Below are 22,859 nucleotides of genomic sequence, written 5' to 3'. Positions count from 1 at the left end.
ATTAATAGACGAACTATGGATATGCAGGCCCACAGCTTGATATATCTGTCCAATCTTTTTCTGAACTCGGGGTAATAGATAAAAAGCATGTCTATGTGTGCGTATGCTACGTTTCCCCTCAGATTTCTTGTGAGGCAGTTTGCACAGCAGAGAGCTCAAGGCATGTACGAGAAAGCCAAGACCGATGCTGTCGCCTACCTCGGTCATGATGTCACTCGGTCAGTCATGGCTCTGACGGGTCACATCTCAAACCCAGCAGGTCAGTTCCGACAGAACTCTCTCACAGCCACAGAACTATTCCACCACCACAGAACTCTCTCACAGCGACAAAATTCCACAGCAGAAATGCTCTCCCTGTGTGTGTGTGAGGTTCCCAGACCTGCAGGCAGTGTGTGAGGGTGACCTGTGAAGTGTGTGTGTCTGTGTGTCTGGTGTGTCCAACTGAAGGGGACCTGCGTGACCGTGATTGGTGAACTGGGGGGGTAACGTGGCGGGCGCTAATTTTAGCAGGGAAGGACTCTGGGAATAGAAGGGTCACAAGGCACGTTTGGCACGGACGCAGCTGTCCCTTGACGCATGCCACCCCCATCCCCACCCACACCACCACACTTTAAGAACACAGCAATGAGATGTAGAGACCTGTTGGAAACAAAGCCTATTTCTGCGTCCCATCAACAGCAGTGTAGATGCAGCAGACATCACTCAAGTATAAAATAAATAAAAGTTGACATCTCAATCTCAGATGTCAACTCATTTTAGTGACAGTGTATATTACAGACAGGGGACTTCAAAAAGGTGATTATCACACATATTCAGCATCAGCAGCATATTTTATTCCTCTTTTTGTTCAGCATTTCACGAGGTACTATTACTTGTTATTGATTTAATTACTATTTAAGTCATACCCTAAAAGACCGCCATCAACCTACAAAAATATTTAAAAGCATTAAAACCTGTGACTGATCTGAACACTTCAATAGGGCCACAATATAAAAAAAGAAGTTTACTTTAAACTTGAAAGGCATGCAGTCTTTAACCAGTGAAGTTTCTGGATGATCTTTCCAACAATTCGTGAAATGTTAAAGCACAGATAGGCCTAGACAACAGCTCTTTAGATGTAAATATTAGTCTAGTCTATTAGATTTACCAGCCATAAGATACACTGCACCATACAGTCTGTTATTAAAAAGGTCAGTCATGTCCTAGGTCAATGATGATGATCAAGTAGGCTACATCAGAGTAGGCTAAAACAGAAACGTGTAGCTAGTGTGAGCAGAGCCTACAACGAATTACACAGCAAATTATTCTTGATAAACTGCGTACAGAATGCAAAGCGCAAACAGGGAGTCGTTCTTGAAAGTATACTCCACAAATGTGTCCGCTGTGGGACTCCATATGCCCCTGCTGGAGCAAGTCACCTCGCAGTCCTTCACCTGTCCGATGGCGACGAAACAGATGAGCTTGTACCGATCACACAGCTGGGTTTTCGCCGCATCTCTCACGCTGTCTGCCAAATCTCTGGCGGTCTCAGAGCAAGATGAGCTGTATTCTGCACCGGCGAGCCTTGCCTCCACGATTGATTTCATGACTAACTTTGCATCCTCTGTTGAGAATCGCTGTTCGGGGAATGGCTGGTACGCTTGAAAGAGCCCCGACGCTTCCAGATTGTTGTTGCCACAGTTGGGAAAGTTCCCCGAAGACAGCGTTTTGGGGACCGGGCAGCGCTCGTGAACTCCACTCTCTTTTCTGGCTAACCAGCTCCGTCTGCGCGTTTCTTGGACCACGGTCGAAGTGCTGCTTTGACGCTGCAAGGCATCTTTGCTTTTGCTGAATTTCAAGCACCCATGGGCTCGATGTCCCGCATCTAAAATACCCTTACCGTTCCTTGGAGCGTCGAAAATACCCTTACCTTTCCGTGGCGCATCGTTTTGAGACTGTTGTTGCCTCGCGCTTTGCTTCTCTTCCTGCATGTTGAAGATCTCTGTTTACCATAAAGTCAAGCCGTTATCATACCAAAAGTAAACGTTTTGGTAATATCAAAATCTGTCTGCGCACTCTGTCCAAGGTGCGTCCGTGGTTGAGTCTTCACAGAGTCAATGAGGGTCTTGGCAGTCGAATTAATCTTCTCCTGAGGGCTTTTACAACCAGACATACGTCAGTGCTTTGGAACCAATGGCCTGAGTTTTATATTAACATGTGTTGCTTGCTTTTACTTAATGATTAAACACGTCTGGTTTGAAGTATAAGTTTGACACTCATGCCAGACATAAACAAGAGACTGGACACTTGTCCTGAAAGTGATGTCACAGCCACACACACACACAAAGTAAATTACAGACACATCAACTTTATTAAAAGGTTTTTCACGCTCGACACTCATTCACACAAATAAGGAAATAACACACACCAGTGACCATTGCAGCAAAGTAACGAAAAAAATCTTACCGGTCTCTGCCAGTAGCAGTTAACCTCCTAAACACTGGTAAGTTACAGTACAGTTTCCCAAAAGGTCAAGCGAAACAATGGTGCTAGGCATCCTACCCATTAACATGATGATAGTTTAAAAGACAAATGCAGACGTCACGTGACAGCAAACAAAAGCAGATCAGTTCATTCTAGAAAATTAGCACCACAGAAACCAATAACTAAAAGATGCACTTCCGGAAGTATTTTTTTCTCCATCAGAACCTGTAAAGGTTTGTCTTATAACAACTTTGATGAGGAATTATTAGCGGAACTCTTGAAAGCCAGCCAGTTACCACAGATTCGAGTTCTGGAACAGAACTAATGAAGGTATATATTCTAAGGAATCATTAACAGTGAGTGGTTCCTTTAAAAGCTGCTCTACATGACATCTTATTTCATGGGAAACCACTGCTACTGGCAAAACATCCGGTAAGAGGGGGGACTACTGTGAAGCTGACTGACTTCAGGCTTCTGCCAAACCAAAATCCTTACCAAAGGGCAACTGAGATAACCTTCGCGGTTTGCGGAACAAGGCAAGAACCATTTTTACCTTCGAAAACAGTCTGAACATTCTGGGCACCCGGCCTGGATTCTCCAGTTGAGCTGCTTTATGAGGAGAGGAGAGGGCTCTGTAACAGCATAGGCCCAGACCTGGCATGTGTCACCAGGGAAACATCTGACCTGGAGACAGCAGCTCAGGTGTGATGAAGACAGCTTATACGAACACAGGAGCCTCAGTGGATATGTATGAGCTGTGTAGTGTGTGTGTGTGTGTCGGGGTGTGTGTGTTAGTTACAGAGCTCCTCACATCCAGGATATCCACATGCTCTCGGAGGTGCAACCAATCAACCACATCTATGTCAGCAAGGCAGCAGGGGGAGAGGCACCTTCCACCACCAGAGCAGCACACCAAGACCTACTAAAGACCGTTAGAGAGGAGATGCCCCCATGCTGGGAGAGGACCAGTGTCTCTGTCTGTGCAGCCGTCCGTACAGCTAAGGGGGTGTGGGTGGATGAGGTGGGTTGAGAGGGGGGGGCAACCATGCATCAGCCCTCAGTCAGGTACATTTCTCACACACGTCACAGGTGGGGTGCGGCTGACGCAGGCTGGGTGGGTGGGGGGAGGGTGGAGAGTTCCTTATTTAAGGTCCAGAACCATGGCAGCCGGGTTCTCCAGGTAGGACTTCCACAGGTTGGAGAAGCGGCACATGGTGGCCCCGTCGATGATGCGGTGGTCCGCTGACCAGCTGACGTTCATGATGTGGGCCTTTACCACCTCGTCCTTAGCGTTAAACCGGGGCAGCACCTGGTGACCAGCACAGAGCGGGACTTTACTTTGACATCGACTTAGGACCCGTGTACTACAGAATGAGCTAACCAGCAGGTTAGGACCCGTGTACTACAGAATGAATTAACCAGCAGGTTAGGACCCGTGTACTACAGAATGAGCTAACCAGCAGGTTAGGACCCGTGTACTACAGAATGAGCTAACCAGCAGGTTAGGACCCGTGTACTACAGAATGAATTAACCAGCAGGTTAGGACCCATGTACTACAGAATGAGCTAACCAGCAGGTTAGGACCTGTGTACTACAGAATGAGCTAACCAGCAGGTTAGGACCCGTGTCCTACAGAATGAGCTAACCAGCAGGTTAGGACCCGTGTACTACAGAATGAGCTAACCAGCAGGTTATGGTCTGTACGGAATGCGTTTTTGAGGGCAGAATGTGTTTTCCAATGGCTGAGTGTATTTTCTGAGGGAGGAGAGGGCAGTTAATTTAAAGTCTCACCTGAGCTTTCCCCAGAGCTCCAATAGCCACCTCTGGTGGCAGGATGACTGGTTTTGCATAGGTGCCTCCGATCTAACCACACACACACACAGGGAGAGAAAAAACATGGCCAACATGATCATGAATGTGCCACTTAGTGTCTGATGCACACTGAAGCCCAAACAGCTAACCAACTGCACACAGCTTCTGACACTTACCTACACATGCTGTACTACAGCCAAAGTCTTTACAATGAACTTAATGAAACATGCTGCCCTACAGCCAAATGTCTGTACTCTGAACTTCGCCCAAGACGTAGTCCACTAGTGACCCCGATGACCCCAAATGACCCTCCCAAGACCGTCCGCCACTTACGGAGCCGATGTTGGAGAGCGTGAAGGTTCCGCCGGTGAGGTCAGCGGCACCCAGCTGTCCCGCGGTTCCCAGGTTCTGCAGGCGGTTGAGTTCGGTGGCAATCTCAAACACACTCAGCATCTGCACGTTCTTGACGTTGGGCACCAGGAGCCCCTGAAGCGTGTCCATGGCTACACCCACATTATGGGATGCCTGGAGCAGCACAGGGAACACATTAACCTCATTGACATTAAAATCAGCTCTGACGCTAGCATAGATACACACACAGACACACACACACACACACTAAGGTACAAGTACATATATACACACACCAAAGGAAGTAAAATATTCACACTTACACACACCAAATACAGGCACACCTTAAGTAGTAAAACATTCTTTCTTTCTCTCACTTGCACGCACACACACACACACAGTACTGCTAACCTTGTATGTGATATTCTGGCAGGCTTCGTCCAGAGACGCGTTGAGGATGGGATAGTGAAGGAGGCCCAGAGATGCTGCCTGCATAAACACACACATTACTACTTCAGAGTCAGCTCAGAGTGTGTGTATGTGAGGGGTGTCACATACGTGTTAAAACTGGGTCCAAGTCTGAAGGTGGTGGTGCAAGATGAAGGGCATGAAGCTAAGTTTGATTAGTCTGGTCTACCTTGATGAAGAAGGGCATGAAGCTAAGTTTGATTAGTCTGGTCTACCTTGATGAAGAAGGGCATGAAGCTAAGTTTGATTAGTCTGGTCTACCTTGATGAAGAAGGGCAGGAATCTAAGTTTGATTAGTCTGGTCTACCTTGATGAAGAAGGGCAGGAATCTAAGTTTGATTAGTCTGATCTACCTTGATGAAGAAGGGCATGAAGCTGAGTTTGACGCCACGGGCTTCAGCGACTCCCTTAAGCTCCGCCCTCAGTCGCACTAGCTGTGTCAAGTCGACCTCGTCACAGTAACCGAAGTGGGGTATCTTTAGCGCAGCAGTCATCGTCTTCACCATGGCCTTGTGAAATCCTGAAAACACACACACACACACACACACACACGGATGATACATGGGGGCACATGGAACTCTTAAGTAGCGTTATCAAACTGCCATTTGTGTAGAGGGCATAGGTGTGTGACCCAGGAAGTAATAGAATACAGGAAGTGACCGATTGTTTGGGCACTGGGCAGCGTCTCACCTTTGAGTGGTTCTGTGCGGTCCTTCCCGGTGAAGACGGGTCTGGGCATGGCGGGGGGAGGCACGGGCTGGGGGGGCGCCTTCTCTTTGGGTTTGGGGGCAGCAGCGGTGGCGCCAGGGGGCGGTGGCTGGATCTCGTGGAATGGCGAGGGGGGAAGGATGGCGCCCGTCTGCTTGGCGAGGTAGTTGAGGATGTCCTCCTTCAGGATGCGGCCGTCCCTCCCCGTGCCTACCACCTCACTGAGCTTAATCTGGGGGCAGAGAACAGCGTCACACGACAGAGACACTCTCTCTCTCACACACACACACACAGACAGACAGACAGGCACACACACACACACACGCACACAGACAGACGCACACACACATGCACACACACACACACAGACAGACGACACACACACACACACAGACAGACGCACACACACACACACTCACAAATTGTTTGATCAACTGCCCTCTGGGAAGAGGTACAGAAGCCTGCGCTCCCGCACCACCAGACTCACCAACAGCTTCATACACCAGGCTGTTAGGATGCTGAACTCTCTCCCCCCTCTACCCTCAGCTACATAACATCCTGGACTTTGGACCCACAATGGCTGCCTTGCACTACTCCACTTGTACACTTGCACACTTTGCAACTTGCTGTTGTTGTCCTGTTGTCCTGAAAACACTTCTGAACACACTTCTGCTGCTCTTACATAACTTGCACCACTATGCCACTTGCATACTTAGGTCAAACAGAACTACCTCAGCCATTTATTGGCCTGACTTTTGCACTATTATATTGACTGTCTACTGTATGCACAATTTCAACCCAAATCTTGCTGCTCTTATTTTCTTCATTGTATTGCCTTCTTATTTTTACTTTTTATATTGTTTACTTGAATGTTTACTTGAATGTTATGTTTGTCTGTGGACCTAATTGGTAAAATATGTCTTGTCTCCACCGTGGGATAGTGGGAAACGTAATTTCGATCTCTTTGTACGTCTTGACATGTGAAGAAATTGACAATAAAGCAGACTTTGACTTTGACACACACACAGACAGACAGATGCACGCACGCACACAGACACAGAATAACCCACATGCCCGCTCAGATCAACAGTGATGCACTCCGTTACAGAGAAAAGCCCAACAGAACCCCATGAAGATTTCCATGAAGAACTCCATATTTAAACAATAACCAAATATATATATAATTTGCTTTGCTAAGTAAACAGCACTCCAGATTTCCTTTCTTATAACATCCTGGACCTGGTCTACACTACACACAAAGGAGCATACAAAGCCACCCCCTCCCCACATTGGACTTTCAGACCATATCACTGTTATGCTAATGCCCGCATACAGACAAAGGGTAAAAGCTTAACAAACCGGTTCGTAAGCAGGTAAAAGTGTGGCCTGAGGGAGCCTCCGATGCTCTTCAAGACTACTTTGACACAACAGACTGGGAAATGTTTAAGCAGGCAGCCACTTACAACAACGGACAGACATAGAGGAGTATACAGACACTGTAACCTCTTACATCACCAAATGCATCGATGATGTGACCCACACAAAAGACATCATCACTGGCTAACTGGAAGCCATGGCTGACAGGGGATGTCCTCATGCTGCTGAGGGCCAGAGACAAAGCCTACAGAGCTGGGGATGAAGCTGGCATGAAAACAGCGAGAGCCAACCTGTCCCGTGGCATCAAGGAAGCAAAAAAAGGAATACACTCACAAGATAACCACCCACTTCAAAGACAGCAGGAACGCGACAAAGCCTATGGCAGGGCATTCAGGCCCTCACGGACTACAAGCCCGGCGCCACAGAGCTGTGAGAGCAACATCCCTCTGCTCAACAACCTGAACCGCTTCTTTGCTTTTGAAGCACAAAACAGCACCTGCCCACAGAAGACACATACCCTCTACATGAGCAGCCCCTGTGCCTCTCTGCCGACAGCGTGAAGAGGACACTTGCTGCCATCAACACCAGAAGGCAACAGGTCCAGACAACATCCCAGGTCGCGGCGCTGAAGGACTGCAAGAGGGGAGCTTAAGGACTGCGCCAGGGAGCTTAAGGATGTCTTCACAGACATCTTTAACACTTCCCCTGAAGCAAGCCATCGCCCCATCATGTTTCAAAGCTGCCACCATCATACCTGTGCCAAGAAAACTGCTCCATCCTGCTTCAATGACTACCGCCCTGTGGCACTGACACCCATCATCATGAAGTGCTTCGAGCGGCTTGTCATGTCACATATCAAAGCCATTCTCCCCCACCCTGGACCCCTTCCAGTTTGCATACCGAGCTAAGCGGTCTACAGAGGATGCAATCTGCTCTGCCCTCCACCCAGCCCTCACCCACCTGGAAAAAAAAGAGACTCATATGTGAGATTGCTGTTTATAGACTTCAGTTCTGCATTCAACACCATAATACCACAACAACTCATCTGCAAACTTGACAAACTGGGACTCAGTACCTACCTCTGCAACTGGCTACTGGACTTCCTCTGTCAGAGGCCCCAAGTAGTGCGTGTTGGCAACAATACCTCAAGCAGCATCACACTGAGCACAGGGGCCCCCAAGGCCTGCGTGCTCAGTCCGCTGCTCTTCACCCTGCTGGACGATGACTGCACTGCAACCTACAGCAACAATCACATAGTGAAATTTGCTGACGACACAACTCTGGTGGGTCTCATCACTAAGGGCGACGAGACTCAATACAGGTTGGAGGTCGACCATCTGACCACGTGGTGCAGGGACAACAACCTCCTGCTGAATGTCAGCAAGACCAAAGAGATTGTTGTTGACTTCCGGAGAGGTCACACCCAACACCTGCCACTGACCATCGACGGTGCTGTGGTGGAGAGAGCGAGCAGCACCAAATTCCGGGGTGCACATCAGTGAAGACCTCTCCTGGACCACCAACACTGCATCACTGGCTTAAGAGAGCGCCGCCTGTACTTCCTGCAGAAACTCAGGCGCAGCAAGTGCTCCACCAGCCATCATGACCACATTCTACCGAGGCACCATTGAGAGCATCCTCTCCAGCTGTATCGCTGTGTGGGGCGGAAGCTGCACTGAATACAACAGGAAACCCCTGCAGCGCATAGTGAACACAGCTGGAAGGATTATTGGTGCTTCACTCCCCTCCCTGAAGGACATTTACACCACCCACCTCACCCAAGAAGGCGACCAAAATTGTGAGTGATGCAAGTCACCCCGCTCACAATCTGTTTGATCTACTGCCCTCTGGGAAGAGGTACAGAAGCCTGCGCTCCCCGCACTACCAGACTCACCAACAGCTTCATACACCAAGCTGTAAGGATGCTGAACTCTCTCCCTCCTCTCCCCCCTCCACCCTCAGCTACATAACATCCTGGACATTGGACCCAAAATGGCCGCCTGCACTACTCCACTTGCACACTTGTACACTTTACAACTTGGTGTTGTCCTGAAAACACAACACTTCTGCTGCTCTTACATAACTTGCACCACTATGCCACTTTCTTACTTAGGTCAAACAGAACTACCCAAGTCTTTTATTGGCCTGACTTTGCACTAGTATTTTATTGACTGTCTATGCACAATTTCAACCAAATTTTGCTGCTCTTATTTTTTCATTATTATATGTGCCCTCTATTTATTTACTTACTTTTTGTTTACTTGAATGTTATGTTTGTCTGTGGACCTAAATTGGCAAAATATGTCTTGTCTTCACCGTGGGATAGTGAGAAACGTAATTTCGATCTCTTTGTATGTCTGGAACATGTGAAGAAATTGACAATAAAGCTGACTTTGACTTTGACTTTGACTTATGGATTGACAACTGTTTGATTGACAACTACCTAGACAACTGTTTGATTAAGTCTGGTAATCTGGGCTACAATTTCCCTGGACAGAGATCCGGATCCATATAGGATAAGGTGATAGGATATGGATGCACTCACCAAATCCAGCAGTTCCTGAACATGAACACACACAGACACAGACACACACACACACCACGCTTGGCCTGTTCCTAATCCAACTCGGAGAGCTGTTCCCCTTCCCCCACCAGTAGCCATGACAACAGGCCTTCATTGGTGGACAATGTGGCTGTAACTGCCATGCCTTGTGTGAGATGGGGAGATCTTAGTGTGTGTGTGAGAGAGTCAGAGAGAGAGAGATGGGGTGATCTTTACTGTGTTTGAGTCTGTGTGTGTGTGTGTGTGTGGAGAGATCACTCTACCAAGCAAGCTGTGCCAAACAGCACCATCCATCAGAAGGTTGTCTACTGCAGACCTTCAGGCTCAACCAGATGTCACCACACACACACATACACTCTCTCTCTCTCGCTCTCTCTGCCTGTTGTTTTCTAAAGCTGTGTGTGTGTGCGTGGTGGCAGAGGTCCAGCTAACACAAAACACTGTAAAAGGCATTGGTAGCAGCTGCCCGAGACAGATAGTGGGTCATCGTGGAAGTGCGCTGATGGATGTTGATTCAGCCCGAACCGCCCCCTCCCCCACAGCAGACACCAAATCTCATCTTAAACTGGCCAAACAGAGTGAGTGAAGGAGAAACCCCAAACGCGCACATACACACACACACAAACACACACACACACAGGTGGGAAGCACCCTCTCAGCTAAATGAAGTTCCCTTGATTAGCGTGTTGGGTTATAATACCACACTCAGCTTTGGGACGACTTCACACTCCCTAGGGGAACCATGGATTTGTTTACAGGCATGGCCTTCTCACACGGAACTAACATTTTTAAAAGTCTTCCATGACATGAAGCATTAATTGACACCCACCCTCGACAAGTGACCATCGGTGTTCACTCGGCATTAGAGGTTTTATAACACACTACCACTTAAAGGATAATTCCGGTATTTAGCACTTTGAGTCCCTTTTCTGGTTTGTTTTGGATGAACTAGAGTGGTGGACACCGAAATGTTGATGATGGGTCCTGTCTCGACTTTTCTGACTCGTTTTGAATCGCCTTTGACTACTTCTGAGTGGCTGCCTACGGGCATGCACAAACATGTCCTTAAAACAACCCTTAACGTTCGTTTTCAAAACTGTGCAACTCACCGGAATTTTTTAAATACCGGAAATATCCAGTAACTGGTCTCGGATGGCCCTTAATATGGCGGACCCTCCTTGTGAACGTGCAAACGAAGTCTAAATGGCTAGGGGGAGGGTAAAGTCACTAGTTTTGGAAAGGGCTTCAGTCTCATCGTCAAGTTTAGGAAATGCGGTAGGACTTCCTCATTCTGTGTTAAGATAAAAGCGCGAGATGTCCACCCACATTGTTCTCCATGGCCAGGCGTCTCACTGCAGGTGTGGCGTGCGTCTTGTGGCCTCTGATTTCCTGGTGTGTGTGTTCCTCGTGCGACATGGCAGGAGTCTCTAAAACGTCCTCCTCGTGAGCTACATCTGCAGAAACACACAGAAGTGTGTGTAGAAGAAGTGTGTGTAGAACAAGTGTGTGTAGAAGAAGCTGTTACAAATGACGGTAGCCATGATGGGAGAATGAAGAGCATTTACAATTTACAACACCTGAGCTAAAAACTAATATCGTTATTAGTAGTCAATTATATAATCAGAATGTGTCAACATTAACAGTGCTCCATCCCTTCTCCACCAGAGAGTCAAACGACACTCTTACCTGGTCCACCCTCGGTTTCTATGTCAACCAGCGGCATTCCCACGAGCGCTGTGGCATCGATGTCGTAGTAGATCTTGCGTATGATACCATCGTATCGACTGGTGATTGTGACTGAAGCTTTGTCACTCTGGACCTCACATATGCTGTCGAACTGAGACACCTTGTCTCCCTCCTTCACATACCTACACAAGGAGGCAAGACACAAAAACAGCCATTTTTAAAACAGGCAAGGAAACCATACATTCACTTTAGCAACTCTAAGCAGCCAAGGGGTCAATACAGGCAATGACCTGAGAGCTATGGAAACATGGAACATGGTCTAATGAGCCACATTTTCTTCTCCAATCCAAATGAAATCCAAATAATTCAAAATATGGAAAATGTCTCCAAACTGTATACGTGTGCACCCTAGTGTGGATCAATGAAAACAAAACAGGCAGCTTTCTGAGAAGCGAGGTGTTACTATTCTATGCCTTTCCATCCCTACTAATCCCTATTAATTTCCCTCACGGGATCAAAAGAGTATATACTTATAAAGGGTCTTACTTGTCTTAGTGAGACTCATGCAAGTTGGTCATGTTTTCCTTTAACTCATTGAGTGCCACATGCGTTGAGTGCCAAAAACGTAATATTACGTTTTTAGCTTTTTTTTTTATTATTACGAAACTAGACACTCTAACACACCTTATATGTGATTTTGGGAACTCTGTGATGAATGGAAATTAAATATATGACGATCATGAAACTCGTGAAAACGCACAATCTGGACATTTTATCATAACTCGGTTGGTTGCCGCTTTGGGTCGAATCAGTGACGCATGCACGTCAAGTCAAACCCAGGCCATTTTCGTGGGTCTATCACTAGGTGGCAGTCTCGCTGATCACTTCCCTTAAAGTTCACACAAGTAAGTAACAGGCAACACTTCATATTTCATGAAAGACGTTATATCTCCATTTCTAGAAAAAAACAGCGATTTTGATGAAAACTAGCCACTGTTTAGCTTGGGATTTCTCAGGAACAGAGGCGTGTAGAAATACACGGTTTGCACCCACCGAGAGCTTAAAGTCTCACCTTTTAATTGAGCTATTGTATGTGTTCATAGCTATAACACATGCTGTGGCTGTACAAAAATCATCAACAATGGTCTAGATTGCTGGCATTCTAGGACAAAGCTCCCGAAAACAGCTTGGCATTCAATGAGTTAATCATTTCCTTTGTGCTTTGGAGAAAAAGACCAGGTGACCTTCACATTCTTTTTTAATTAATTTTAGATATTGTCATGTTGTGTGTCCATTTTATTGCAGAAATTCAGTTGAAGAACTATGGCGCCCCCAGTGGGTGCTTAGTGAAGGCACACTTTGACTTTCAAGGAAACTCTCAAAATAAAACAATACCTACCATTCCTTTACGGTTACTTCCCGAATGCCCTCCCCGATGTCTGACAGTTTAAACTGCAAGACCGGTCCAGCCGCCGCTGAAATTAAAGAACAAAGTAGGTACTGTAACATTGTAATTTCCTGTTCAAAACAATCATGCGATGTACACATGACACCAAATGGACACATACCACAACTGGATCGAAAGTATCGGTGCTGCGTCGGGATTGTGATGGAGTAGGCATGCGGCGGTCGCTCGAGACGGGTCGGCCGAATCCGTGAGCAGTACCGTTTGAACTGGTGCGCAGACGCCTACCAAGGGCATACAAACAATACTAACATGTTATAGTGCAATTTCCACTTCGCACATGACACCAAAACAGCTTGATTGTTTTGTGCGACCATACGCATATTGTTAACCAAACTGTACCCGTGGTCACCAGTCACAATGTGCATCTCGGCAGGATGACCAATGTCAATTAACACGAAGCACGCTGGAAGTGTACCCATCCACGATGTTTCTCAATGACAGTTCGAAATGAAAGGCATATTATGAATATTTTCTCACATGCCTTCTTAGTTATTACCGTCTGCACAAATGCATTGTCACGTTGTTACTGCTGGTAGCAGACAAGTTAAGTTACTGTAACAAAAACGTAGATGACACGACAATATCAACAAAGTGCAATGAGGTGTCCTAGGAGTTAAGAGTAGCATAGATGACACCAACCACCTGATCTAGTACAAATACAAACGGGTCCTGCAAACACTCAAACTCAAACAAGTAAACACGTCTCACGTAACAACTTTTGTTCAAACATTTAAGGTAGGGGAAAGCTTGCAAACACAGTGGCGATGTCGCTAGCCAGCTAAAGTTAACGCCGATGGCTCGCTACTCACACCACTGAACTAACGCTACAAGTCACTTACTCATCGTATCATTGTATCACCGGTTTTGAAACATAGCGGTCAGAGAACATGCATCTGGAAGCGGCAACAGTAATATCTGTGAATGCATAAGTCGTGGAAACCTACCAAACGCCTCACAAGAGTGAATGAACCTCTCAGTGTGATAACCGCAGCCATCTTTACCCTAGCTTCTCATCATCCGGAAATGACAACACATTCACGCCCCTCATGAAAAGCCTATCATAAAGCGACTATCTCAGGGCAGATTCAGCGAGTTTCAACATGCCCTCTAGGGGGCTACGTTTATTCATAGGAACATCAAATGAGACATCAAACTGGAACACCATATCAGACATGAGACAGCAGATCCTCTCTCACTTGTTGATGCAATCCCGTTAGGTAGTGGGGTGTTATCCGTGCTAACTTATCTGACATCTTTTCACCATGTTCTCCAAAGTTGGTTCACCCTGCTGAAAAACAGCATAGCAATTCGTCTTTAATTTTTTTAGATGGAATTTGCTTATTTAGCTGGTATGACCATTATGATAGTATCAATATATGTATGACCAGCTAAACCATCAAAAGCATGTGCTACATATCTTAAACTCGTCTAGCTGTTTTCCCCATTTAGCAGGCATGTTAGGGCTTATATGGCAGCTCTTCCTACAAACCTGAAAGTTGAGCCTATCTGATTGATTGGGCATATGTAGTAGCTTACTATCACTGTTAAAGGACGTCAGTTCTGCTGTAGTTGCTCAATGATTTCCAGTTTTAGATCCACTGTAGCCTAGGCTACTTGCGCTGTCCTCACAGGATAAGAGAGGGCAGTACTCGAGAATGTTTAGGCCCTAATCACATGTTTGATAAAAAAAAAAAAAAAAACTCTTGGGGATCTTTCTTTTTCTGAGAAACAGTGTTTTGATGCCGAGATCAGAGTCAGCGCTATCTGACTGCTGCAGATGAGATGAGCGACTCATCTTGGCCCTGAAACCACAGATGCTGAAACTTTCTCAAACAATGCGCTGCCAGCCGGCGGCGTCATGTTGGCCTACATCTGCGCATGCGTCAAGCTTTCTGGTGTTGCAGTGTGGCAAGTCTCCTGGAGCAACGCGCTTACCTCAGAAACTGAGTCATCCTGCCCGATTTAGACATTTATTTATCACCTACTGTCTACAAAACTGTCCAGCGAATACATTAGACGATTTTGTCCCGGGTTGTTTGACTAGCTACTGCGCAGGAGAAGATTGTGCAGAGTGCGCATTGACTCTGTTGGGAAGTTCGCGATTGTCTCTCAGCATTGTTTGTGCTCAGCTGCCGGCTACATCGTTTTTGCCGTTTGGAGGTCAGGCTTCCCCACAAGCGTAGCTGTCCAGCTACAGCATCTTCTCTCCTCGCAGAGATTCAGCGCATCAGTACAGTTCTCAGAGTAAAATTGTGGACAAGTTTTTGTAATTTTCTTTCTCTCTCAAAAATGGCCGCAACAACGTTCGAAATGGACGGAAGTGTGATGGAGGGGGTGAGTAGGCTCTTTTTACACAACAACTAACTTCTACATGTATATTTGTACATTTTGAATAATGTCGTGTACAACTTTCTCTTTTATTTAACATTGCTCCGTTGACCGGTGTTGATCTCTTTCAGGGAGGCCAAATTTTGAGATTGTCTGCTGCTCTTAGCTGCATTCACGGCACGTCAATCAAAATAAACAAAATTCGAGCTGGCAGAAGCACGCCAGGTTTAAGGTAAATAAAAAGTGTGTGTGTGTTTAAGGATTTGTAATTATGTTCCTCTTTCTGCTGATTCATATTTTGCTAAGTTGTAAGCGGCAGGCTGGCGACCTGCGGGGCTCGCTCCCCGCTCCACCCCCTCCGTAGAGACAACTTCATGTGAATCGCAAAACAAAGCAAAGTTGGACGGAGCGCTGTTGAAGCGCTAACGTTACATCCATCCATTCCAAAATATCCCGGGCTGCATTAACCGAGTCCGTGTATGAGTCGGTGTGCCGTTAGGCACCGTGTGTTTTAATTTCTCCATTAAAAAAGCCGTTACTCATCCATTTTTAACGGCCTCCTTTGTTACTTGTAAGCACATGGCACGACATTTTCCACTTGAAGTGTTTATGCTGATTATTTGTTTTAAGAACAGAAATTACATACCTTGTATGTGTGTAACTATGATGGATGATCATAAACAAAGGCTTTGTTGTATATCTAAAAATGCTAATGATCAAAGTTATGTGCTTAAATGCTAAGTCATACATCTAAACTCGAGTGCTGTATTGCTGAAGGGTATCTGATAAGGGCTGTGTGGTGCTGAAATGTTAAATAGTCTGCACTTGATGTAAACTCGAACGTTTTGTCTTCATTGCTGTCCTCTCCCTCCCTCTCCTCCTCTCCCTCCCTCTCCTCCTCTCCCTCTTCCCCTCCCCTCTCCTACTTTCCCCTCCTGCCATCTCTTCTCTCCTCTCCCCACTCCTCTTATCTTCTCTCCTCCTCCTCCTCACTCCTCTTCTCCTCTCCCCACTCCTCTTATCTTCTCTCCTCCTCCTCCTCACTCCTCTTCTCCTCTCCCCACTCCTCTTATCTTCTCTCCTCCTCCCCACTCTTATCTTCTCTTCTCCTCCTCCCCACTCCACTCCTCTTCTCCTCTCCCCACACCTCCCCTCTCCTCTCCCCTCCTCATCGTCCCCAGGCCTCAGCACCTGATGGGTCTGGAGCTAGTCAGGGACATGTGCACTGGCAGTTTGGAGGGCGCTGTGATCGGATCCACAGAAGTCAGTCTCTCTCCCGGCACAATCAAGGGGGGCAGCCACATCGCAGACACCCAGACCGCGGGGTAAGTTGGCACACAGGTGCGCACTCACACAAGCACGCACGCACGGTTGGAGCTTTAAAAGCGACTGCTGGCATCCCTGGGGAGTCACTACTCGTAATCAGCGGTATCGATTACACCGGCTGACAATTGGGGCAGACACGCTGTTACGTTAGCGCTGCTGTGATCACTGATGTGATGTGATGAGAAAAGCGAGACATGATTTAACAGTGATCAGCTTGTCATGTTCTGAATGTCTGTTGTCAGATTGAGTGTAGACCATGTTAGAAATATATAAGCTAAAAATATATATATAATATGCGCTAGAATAATTAATTTTTCAGATGGGTTTAGTCAGGTGTGGGTTGTCGTAGGGAGGTGTGCTGCAGATGGTGGCTAGACTGAGTGTGTGTGTGTGTGTGTGTGTGTGTGTGTGTGTGTTTCTCCTCGTTCCCTACAGGAGTGTGACACTGCTGATGCAGGTGTCGATGCCGTGTGCCCTCTTTGCCCAGGGTCCCTCTGAGCTCTGCCTGAAGGGCGGCACCAACGCCGAGATGGCGCCCCAGATCGACTACACCCTCAGGGTATGAACAGCTCCACCCCTCAGGCCCTCAGGGAACACATACACCTGGAGCTACACACACTCTCACACACACACACACACACACACACACACTCTCTCACACATTAATGTCTGTTGTCCTCTGCCTTGCAGGTGTTTAAGCCCATCGTGGAGAGGTTTGGTGTCAACATGGACTGTGACCTGCGGATGAGGTGAGGTTCTAAGTGTTCTGCCGTGTTCTGCATTACTCCTGGGGTACCCGTGTGTATATTGTCGTTAGCGGCTGTGGACAAACAGCGTTTAAAGCTAAATGTCTCTTTGGTGGTGTGTTGCCATTGAGTGTTTGCCTTGGCCTGTGTGTGTGTGTGCGCGCTGTATTTGACCTTGTGTCTTTATTGCTGTCCTCCACTCCCTTTTATGAGCCTTATCCTGTTTGTGTGCGTGTGTGTGTGTGTGTATGTATTTAGTCGAATGTTTTGTTGTGGTGTTGGTGTGTGATGTGATGTTGATATTTGTGGCTTGATCACGTGTGATGGTTTTCAGAGTATTTGTGGAAAGTTTTAATCCATGTGTGTGGTAACTTGATCATGATTGTGTGTGTGTTAGGGGTTACTATCCTAAGGGTGGGGGAGAGGTGGTGTTGAAGGTGAACCCGGTCAAAGAGCTTATCCCCATCAACATGATGGAGCGCGGACACATCACCAAAATCTACGGACGAGCCTTCACAGCCGGAGTCCTGCCCTCCAAGGTGAACGCGCACACACACACACAATGTAACATTCACGCCCTCTCTCCATAACCCCCTCTCTACACACACACTCACACACAGCGCACCATACAACACACATTTCCTGTTGTGGTGACTGATCCAGTCGCTACAGTGTGTGTGTGTGTGTGCGCACGCACCCCTGTGCTGACTGACCCAGTCCTCCTGTTGGATTCCTAGCTGTGTGTGTGTGTGTGTGCGCGTGTGCCCCTGTGCTGACTGACCCAGTCCTCCTGTTGGTCCTCTAGCTGTGTGTGTGCGTGTGTGCGTGGACATGTCTGTACTGTGTGTGCGTGTGTGTGTGTGTGCCCCTGTGCTGACTGACCCAGTCCTCCTGTTGGTCCTCTAGCTGTGCGTGTGTGTGTGTGTGTGCGTGTGCGCCCCTGTGCTGACTGACCCAGTCCTCCTGTTGGTCCTCTAGCTGTGCGTGTGTGTGTGTGTGTGTAGACGTGTGTGTGTGCGCGTGCCCCTGTGCTGTGCTGACTGACCCAGTCGTCCTGTTGGTCTAGTTGGCTAAGGACATGTCTACGGCGGCGGTGCGCACCATCAGGAAGGAGATCAAGGACCTGTACATCAACATCCAGTCCCTGCAGGAGAAGGAGAAGGCCTGCGGCAACGGCAACGGCATCATGTGAGCCCACCACGCACAAACACACACACACACGCACACATGCGCACACACGCACACACGCACACACATGCACACACACGCACACATGCACACACACGCACACACACGCACACACGCACACATGCACACACACGCACACATGCGCACACACGCACACATGCGCACACACGCACACACGCACACACGCGCACACACACGCACACACACGCACACACACACACACACACATGCACACACATGCACACACACACACACACACACATGCACACACACACCCACGCACACACATGCACACACACCCACACACACACACATGCACACATGCACACACACACACACACACACACACCCCCACACACACACACACACCCATCCACACACCAAGGTAATGTGTACACTGGCTCCTCACAGACTAATAACGAGTCTATGCTGTTCTGTGTGTGTGTGTGTGTGTGTGTGTGTCTGTCTCTGAGTCAGTTGTTGTTCATTTGTGAGAATGTGATATACATAGCTTGGCTCTGGTCATTGGTGCAAATATACGTAGGGCATGACTGAAATGATGACATCTCACATTGATGATGAAAGTGTGTTAAAGCCCAGCATGTGTGTGTGTGTGAGAGGGAGAGATTGAGAGTGTGTGTTATGTGTGTGACTCATTGTCTTTTTCTGTCTGACAGCATCATCGCTGAATCCTCCACCGGCTGCATATTTGCTGGCTCGGCTCTAGGGAAGAAAGGTGAGCAGTGTGTGTGTGTGTGTGTGTGCGCGCGCCCTCTCCTGTGTGTCTCCAGCTTTGGGAGTTTTTGTTGGACAGATGGTAGTGCAGTTGAGGGGGGTGAAGAGTGCTGTTTGCAGAGTTGTCCACTAGGGGTCAGTGTGTCCGAGAGAACTGTTCCCTCATTCTCACTGAGAAGACTGATTAGGGTCAGGGATGCACATCAGGACCAACACACACACACACACACACACACACACACACACACACACACACACACATGCTTACCCTGTCTGTCTCTCTCATACTCGCATCATACAAACAGAGAAAGAGAAAGAACAGAGAACATTCCTGGTAATAAGTAATACGTGTGTGTGTGTGTGTGTGTGTGTGATAAATTAGTCTAGTAAAAAATGATAAGCATGAATGTAAACAGTAAACTTGCGTTTGTGTCCCAAAACTAAACCTGTGTGTGTGGTTTAGGTGTGTATGCAGATAAGGTGGGCATTGAAGCTGCTGAGATGCTTCTCAGAAATGTCAGACACAACGGCTGTGTTGACGAGTTCCTACAGGATCAGGTGAGTGTGTTTGTTTGTGTATGTGTGTTTGTGTATGTGTGTGCGCCCTTTGGGGGTCATTGGCTCTATGCTTTGGTAATGACGTGTTGGTTTAAGCTTTCAATACAACAAAAAGAAATTCAGCTTCTCCAAAAATTCAGCAACATTTCTGCCCCCAGCTCATCATCTACATGGCCCTGGCTAAGGGGACGTCTCGCATTCGCACCGGGCCCATCACCCTTCACACACAGACCGCCATCCACGTCGCCGAGCAGCTCACCAAGGTGAGGCAGCCGCCGCCATGACAACCGTTACCAACCTGTTTTCCTCCTGGTTAAAGGCTGCCTTCACTCCTCAGCTCAGCTGTTAGAAGGTGTTCTAACACCAGTGTTCTCCGACACTGTTCTCTCCTCTGTTCCTCCAGCTGTTCTAATGTCTGTTCTCTGTTCTGCTCTTTCTGTCATTAGGCCACGTTTGCGGTCCGCAAGGCAGAGGATGAGAACGCCAACAACGACACCTATATCATCGAGTGCCAGGGAGCAGGCGTGGAGAATCCCAATCTTTGAATACACACACACACACACACACGAACACACACACACACGTACACATACACACACGTGTACACACACACACACACACATATATGACACACACTACTGTTATCCTTTGGTCGGGGTATAGGGCAGGCTGACCCCCACCACCCAGTTGAAGGAGTGATAATGAATTTCTAGTTTGAGCCCGCCCCCTCCAGTAAGCACCGCCCATTTGTGTCTCAGGGTTTATCCTTACACTGTACATTGTAATGTCCATTCCTCTGACTGCTGTCACAACCTCTCACTACCCTCTCACCTCACCTGCCCAGCTACCAATCAGGAAGAGACTTCTCTCTGCTCCCCTCACCCATAGCCAATCAGCTTCACTCACTCACTGACACTCACTCACACACACACACACACACACACACACACACACAGATCTTCTCCCGGACCACTCGGTTTCCCCCCTCCAGAGTTCACTACCCCAGCTAGTGCTGTTAACGAAGGGCAGCCAACAGGGTCAAACAGCATACATAGCCAGAGTAGTGCACTACATCTGCGTCTGCACAGATCATCCATACTAAACTGGAGAAGTGCACTGCGTCTGCACAGATCATCCATACTAAACTGGAGAAGTGCACTGTACACAGATCATCCATACTAAACTGGAGAAGTGCACTGCGTCTGCACAGATCATCCATACTAAACTGGAGAAGTGCACTGCGTCTGCACAGATCATTCATACTAAACTGGAGAAGTGCACTGCGTCTGCACAGATCATCCATACTAAACTGGAGAAGTGCACTGCGTCTGCACAGATCATTCATACTCCTTGTGGGGACCACAAAGCTGCTCCGGAAGTCTCCTAAATTATTCAAGTTCTTTTTTTTTTTTTTTTTTTTTCATTCTGAGTGCTCTTGAGGACACACCCTGCCTGGGGGGTTCAAGGAGTGTGTGTTCCTCAACAAAAAAAAGAGGAGGAGGAGGAGGGGTGGGGGCACCAGTGTTTATTCCACAGGTGGCCTGTGGCATGGTTGACTGTTTACATGGCATTATTTATACACGTTGGTTTGTGACCGCGGGAGTGAATGAAAATGTCTGTTTTTTGTTTTTGTTTTTTTGCTTTTGCTCTTTAGGTGGTCATGATCAGTATGTTTTGATTTTGAGATATTTTGTTTTTGGGGAGAAAAAAAAAAGTGTGAAATAAAGATGGCGAATTACTGGTTTGGCCTCCAACCTGTCGAGTCTTTGTGAAGATGTACACACACACACACACACACACACCTCTCCCCAGGTCTAGCTGTTCACAGGGCTCATATGTGAGTTTGTCCTCACTGACGTTGAGTTTGCCATCTGAGTGCCGTGTGTGTTGGGAGTTTGGTCTGAGTACTACAGGTGTGTATATGTGTGTGTGTGTGCAGGAGTGGGAGGCCGAGAGCTCTCCAAAGGTGCTGTTCCAAGGAAAGCAGTACAGAGGCCCAGCGGCGTAGCCTGGGTGATCCCAGACGAGCTCGTCAATAAATTTTGAATTTGCTCTGCAGGTCCATCTGGAAAGGACGCCCTTTTCTAATCTTCCAGTTTTTACGACTTTAACCAGCAGTGAAATTACTTAAACTGGTGCATTAAACTCTTACCTAATTGTCTTGTTTTAAATGCAGTTGTTTACTCAATTCCAAAGAAAATAGACTTTTTTGGTGATTCGGAAACAGACATCAATGGGATCCTTGCCAAACCGACCTGCAGAAGTTTGTCTGGGTTTTCCTAGGCTACCTGCATTGAGCCCGGAAGTTCTAGAAAGATCCAAAGCTCATCCTCCCTCTGCACCTTCAGTGACAGCTCAGACAGATTAACATGCCTTTAATCGCACCTCACGTACATGGCCAACAATCTCACGGCGGAGGGGTGTGTGTGTGAGAAGAGGGTGGATCCTAGAGATCCAGGATGCATTGAATGGCCTAGTCCTTTGTGGCCGAGATCGTATCTTCCTGTGAAAGTCAAGAGCAACTCCATTGATGGCTTGGGGGTTTTCCATTTTCCAGCTAGCACAGGACAAGTGTGTGTGTGTCTTGAGTTGGGGTTATCCCTTCCCCCCTACCCCTTCAGTGTGCTGTAAGCAGATGCAGGGACAATAGCAGGGGAAGAATAGGCCACGCCGTGTGCTAATGAATAGCCCAGGGATGCTGGGGGGCATTGTTCCCTCTTTGTGGGTGGAGGGCTTCTCCCATCAACCTCATTCAGCCCCTTCTCTTACCCCCCTGCCTCCCTCTCTTACCCCCCGTCTGCCCTGCGCATCTGCTGCTTCTGCTCAACTCTGGAACAACAGGAGGTCTGGCCCTGACACGGCTCAGATACGGCTCTCAAGTGACAGATTTAAAGCTTTAAAGCAGAGTATGAGTCTGGGGGAGATCCGGCATTGATCCGGCCCTGATGTGGCCTTGATCTGGCCCTGACGTACTTGATTACAGCAGGTGTGTGTGTGTGTGTAAGTTATAGTAACTATGTGTATGTGTGTGTAATAGCTGTGTGTGTGTGTGTGTGTGTGTGCAGTGGGTGAGCTCATCTT

General features: G+C 47.6%; 4 protein-coding genes across 6 annotated transcripts in view; 1 reads left to right on the top strand and 3 right to left on the bottom strand.

Annotated features, from left to right (window-relative positions):
- lrrc39 (leucine rich repeat containing 39) overlaps positions 1 to 441 on the bottom strand; it is a 9,556-nt gene extending 9,115 nt beyond the window's left edge. For 2 of the 3 annotated variants that reach the window (XR_007194511.1, XR_007194512.1), the window contains exon 1: positions 199 to 440. The gene's annotated coding sequence lies outside the window, so the exon portion shown is untranslated. Of the gene's footprint in view, positions 1 to 198 lie in introns of all 3 variants that reach the window. The other variant, XM_048251658.1, reaches the window with a different exon arrangement.
- Positions 442 to 834: 393 nt separating this feature from the next.
- Positions 835 to 2,188, bottom strand: LOC125300965 (dynein light chain Tctex-type 5-A). The gene has a single exon (XM_048253174.1). The coding sequence runs from the start codon at positions 1,968 to 1,970 to the stop codon at positions 1,302 to 1,304; it is 669 nt and encodes a 222-aa protein (XP_048109131.1). The 5' UTR covers positions 1,971 to 2,188; the 3' UTR covers positions 835 to 1,301.
- A 139-nt stretch (positions 2,189 to 2,327) lies between these two features.
- Positions 2,328 to 13,918, bottom strand: dbt (dihydrolipoamide branched chain transacylase E2). The gene is made up of 11 exons (XM_048253497.1): positions 13,842 to 13,918; positions 12,998 to 13,118; positions 12,829 to 12,904; positions 11,430 to 11,611; positions 11,070 to 11,197; positions 5,786 to 6,035; positions 5,449 to 5,615; positions 5,039 to 5,116; positions 4,610 to 4,801; positions 4,256 to 4,327; positions 2,328 to 3,772 (listed from the first exon to the last, which is right to left on the bottom strand). The coding sequence occupies exons 1-11, from the start codon at positions 13,890 to 13,892 to the stop codon at positions 3,605 to 3,607; spliced, it is 1,485 nt and encodes a 494-aa protein (XP_048109454.1). The 5' UTR covers positions 13,893 to 13,918; the 3' UTR covers positions 2,328 to 3,604.
- Positions 13,919 to 14,757: 839 nt separating this feature from the next.
- On the top strand, positions 14,758 to 20,458 carry rtca (RNA 3'-terminal phosphate cyclase). The gene is made up of 11 exons (XM_048253496.1): positions 14,758 to 15,231; positions 15,357 to 15,457; positions 16,407 to 16,550; positions 16,987 to 17,110; positions 17,242 to 17,300; positions 17,695 to 17,836; positions 18,364 to 18,485; positions 19,163 to 19,221; positions 19,684 to 19,778; positions 19,937 to 20,041; positions 20,225 to 20,458. Exons 1-11 carry the CDS (start codon positions 15,187 to 15,189, stop codon positions 20,321 to 20,323), a joined length of 1,095 nt encoding a protein of 364 aa, XP_048109453.1. The 5' UTR covers positions 14,758 to 15,186; the 3' UTR covers positions 20,324 to 20,458.
- Positions 20,459 to 22,859: the final 2,401 nt, after the last annotated feature.

This window comes from Alosa alosa, chromosome 9 (genome assembly GCF_017589495.1).
Source record: "Alosa alosa isolate M-15738 ecotype Scorff River chromosome 9, AALO_Geno_1.1, whole genome shotgun sequence".
Classification (NCBI taxonomy): domain Eukaryota; kingdom Metazoa; phylum Chordata; class Actinopteri; order Clupeiformes; family Clupeidae; genus Alosa; species Alosa alosa.
The sequence above is the reverse complement of the archived record's forward strand: the minus strand, read 5'-3'. Positions and strand labels throughout refer to the sequence as shown.

Bases quoted from the DNA above. Each gene is read 5' to 3' on its own strand.
- rtca (XM_048253496.1), top strand. From the start codon at position 15,187: ATGGCCGCAACAACGTTCGAAATGGACGGAAGTGTGATGGAGGGG. The intron at 17,111-17,241 runs GTATGAACAGCT...TCTGCCTTGCAG, and splicing joins AGATCGACTACACCCTCAGG to GTGTTTAAGCCCATCGTGGA. The intron at 19,779-19,936 runs GTGAGTGTGTTT...TTCTGCCCCCAG, and splicing joins ACGAGTTCCTACAGGATCAG to CTCATCATCTACATGGCCCT.
- LOC125300965 (XM_048253174.1), bottom strand. From the start codon at position 1,970: ATGCAGGAAGAGAAGCAAAGCGCGAGGCAACAACAGTCTCAAAACGAT.
- dbt (XM_048253497.1), bottom strand. From the start codon at position 13,892: ATGGCTGCGGTTATCACACTGAGAGGTTCATTCACTCTTGTGAGGCGT. The intron at 11,198-11,429 runs GTAAGAGTGTCG...GTGTTTCTGCAG, and splicing joins AGAAACCGAGGGTGGACCAG to ATGTAGCTCACGAGGAGGAC. The intron at 6,036-11,069 runs GTGGGTGGACAT...CTCTGCCCCCAG, and splicing joins GCCTGGCCATGGAGAACAAT to ATTAAGCTCAGTGAGGTGGT.